At 50.7% G+C, this 2202-nt stretch overlaps 1 protein-coding gene across 1 annotated transcript; it reads left to right on the top strand.

Moving 5' to 3' along the window:
- Positions 1 to 1074: 1074 nt before the first annotated feature.
- On the top strand, positions 1075 to 1607 carry LOC147412940 (olfactory receptor 14I1-like). Its single transcript, XM_086480814.1, has 2 exons — positions 1075 to 1502; positions 1544 to 1607. Exons 1-2 carry the CDS (start codon positions 1075 to 1077, stop codon positions 1605 to 1607), a joined length of 492 nt encoding a protein of 163 aa, XP_086336940.1.
- The last annotated feature ends 595 nt before the right edge of the window (positions 1608 to 2202 follow it).

The raw sequence follows: 2202 nt of genomic DNA, 5'->3' as shown, positions 1-2202 counted from the left end.
ACTCATTGGTGTGGGGGGCTAAGAACTGAAGTGCAGCTGAGACACCAACATGTACTGTCGTTGTCCTAGTTTTGGCTGGGATAGAGCTTTTTCTTCTTCCTAGGAGCAAGAATAGTGCTGTGTTTTGGATTCTGTATGGGATTTGGTATGAGCAGAATGTTGATAGTACGCTGATGTTTTAGCTGTTGCTAAGAAATCAAGGACTTTTCAACTTCCCATGTCTTACTAGTGTGCAGGTGCCTCAGAAGCTGGGAGGGAACATAACCGGGGCAATGGACCCAAACTGGCCAGTGGAATATTCCACATCGTACAATGTCATGCTCAGGACATGGATGAGGGTTAGCTGGGGGTCTGGCTCTCTCCCTATCTGTGATTGCGGGTTCAGGATTTTCTCCTCTGGGATCGCTAGCCGGGAACGGGCTGGGTCTCGGTCAGTGGGTGGTGGGCAATTGCATTATGCATTATTCATATATGTATGTGCTATTATTATCATTATTATTTAAATTTTGGTTTATTTCATTTACTACACTGTTTTCATCTCAACCTATGAGCCTCCTTACCTTTACTCTTCCAATTCTCTCCTGTTCCCTGGGGCAGGGGAGGGTGAGCGAGCGGCCGTCACTTGCCTCACAGGACCAAAACCGTGTCACAAGGAGTGCAACAGAAATGCCAAGGATTTCTGCCTTAAAAGCACTCCTCAGCTGTGATGGCACAACTAGAACAGAATACACAAACTAAAATTGGCTCTATTGTCGGGTGTATCATGTCGGGAGCCACAAAGCTGTAAAGGTCTTTGAAATCAGAAGTGCATTTAATCTCAGACCACTCTTTGTTCCTATTTACCTCTCGCTGTAGGTAAGACTCTGACTCCTGCAGAGCCCACAGCAGAACCTCCAGCTCTCTGGGACACCCTCAAGAAGCAGCAACCGGAGCTCAAAAAAGGCCTTCCTGAAGAGGGAAGAGCGGTTTGGGGGATGTTCTATGAGAAAGTGAATAGATATACCCAGAGAAGTCTGCCTGAAATTGTCGCTGTCTTTAACTTTCTGAACAGGTCCCCATGCCCAGAGGGAGAAAATGTCCAATGGCAGCTCCATCAACCAGTTCCTCCTCTTGGCATTCGCAGACACCCGGGAGCTGCAGCTCTTGCATTTCGGGCTCTTCCTGGGCATCTACCTGGCTGCCCTCCTGGGCAATGGACTCATCATCACCACCATAGCCTGCGACCACCGCCTCCACACCCCCATGTACTTCTTCCTCCTCAACCTCTCCCTCCTTGACCTGGGCTCCCTCTCCACCACTCTCCCCAAAGCCATGGCCAACTCCCTCTGGAACACCAGGGCCATCTCCTACTCGGGATGTGTTGCCCAGGTCTTTCTGTTTGTCTTTTTTTTTGCAGCAGAGTATTTTCTTCTCACCGTCATGGCCTACGACCGCTACGTTGCCATCTGCAAACCCCTGCACTACGGGACCCTCCTGGGCAGCAGAGCTTGTGTCCACATGGCAGCAGCTGCCTGGGGCACTGCTTTTCCCTATGCTGTGCTGTACACGGCCAATACATTTTCACTGCCCCTCTGCCAGGGCAATGTTGTGGACCAGTTCTTCTGTGAAATCCCCCAGATCCTCAAGCTCTCCTGCTCAGACACCTACCTCAGGGAGGCTGGGCTACTTGTGGTCAGTGTCTGTTTAGGCTTTGGGTGTTTTGTGTTCATTGTGGTGTCCTACGTGCAGATCTTCAGGGCCGTGCTGAGGATCCCCTCGGAGCAGGGACGCCACAAAGCCTTTTCCACCTGCCTCCCTCACCTGGCCGTGGTCTCCCTGTTTCTAAGCACTATTTTTTTGCCTACCTGAAGCCCCCCTCCATTTCTTCCCCAGCTATTGACTTGTTGATGGCAGTTCTGTATTCTGTGGTGCCTCCAGCACTGAACCCCCTCATCTACAGCATGAGGAACCAGGATCTTAAAGACACGTTGAGGAAGCTGATTCTGTCACTAGTCTCTCAGCACCATTAACCTGCCCGTGTCTCTTCAGAAGTGACTTCAAATTCATCCTGGGAACGTCCTGTGCTTTGGGCATGGCGTTTGTCCAGGAACATCTGTATCCACTTCTCTTCCACAGAAACATGAACCCACCCTGTCTGACTCAGAGGCCTGTTCACGTGTGTCTGGCCCAACGGTACAGCTAACCTCCCGTGTTGTATCTCTG

This window comes from Leptosomus discolor, unplaced genomic scaffold (genome assembly GCF_034619465.1).
Source record: "Leptosomus discolor isolate bLepDis1 unplaced genomic scaffold, bLepDis1.hap2 HAP2_SCAFFOLD_35, whole genome shotgun sequence".
Taxonomy (NCBI): Eukaryota; Metazoa; Chordata; class Aves; order Leptosomiformes; family Leptosomidae; genus Leptosomus; species Leptosomus discolor.
Note: the sequence above shows the minus strand (reverse complement) of the source record. Positions and strands in the feature narration are given on the sequence as shown.

Excerpts from the sequence above, each read along its gene's own strand:
- LOC147412940 (XM_086480814.1), top strand. The coding sequence starts at position 1,075 with ATGTCCAATGGCAGCTCCATCAACCAGTTCCTCCTCTTGGCATTCGCA. Across the intron at positions 1,503-1,543 it reads AGAGCTTGTGTCCACATGGC|ACACGGCCAATACATTTTCA; the intron begins AGCAGCTGCCTG and ends ATGCTGTGCTGT.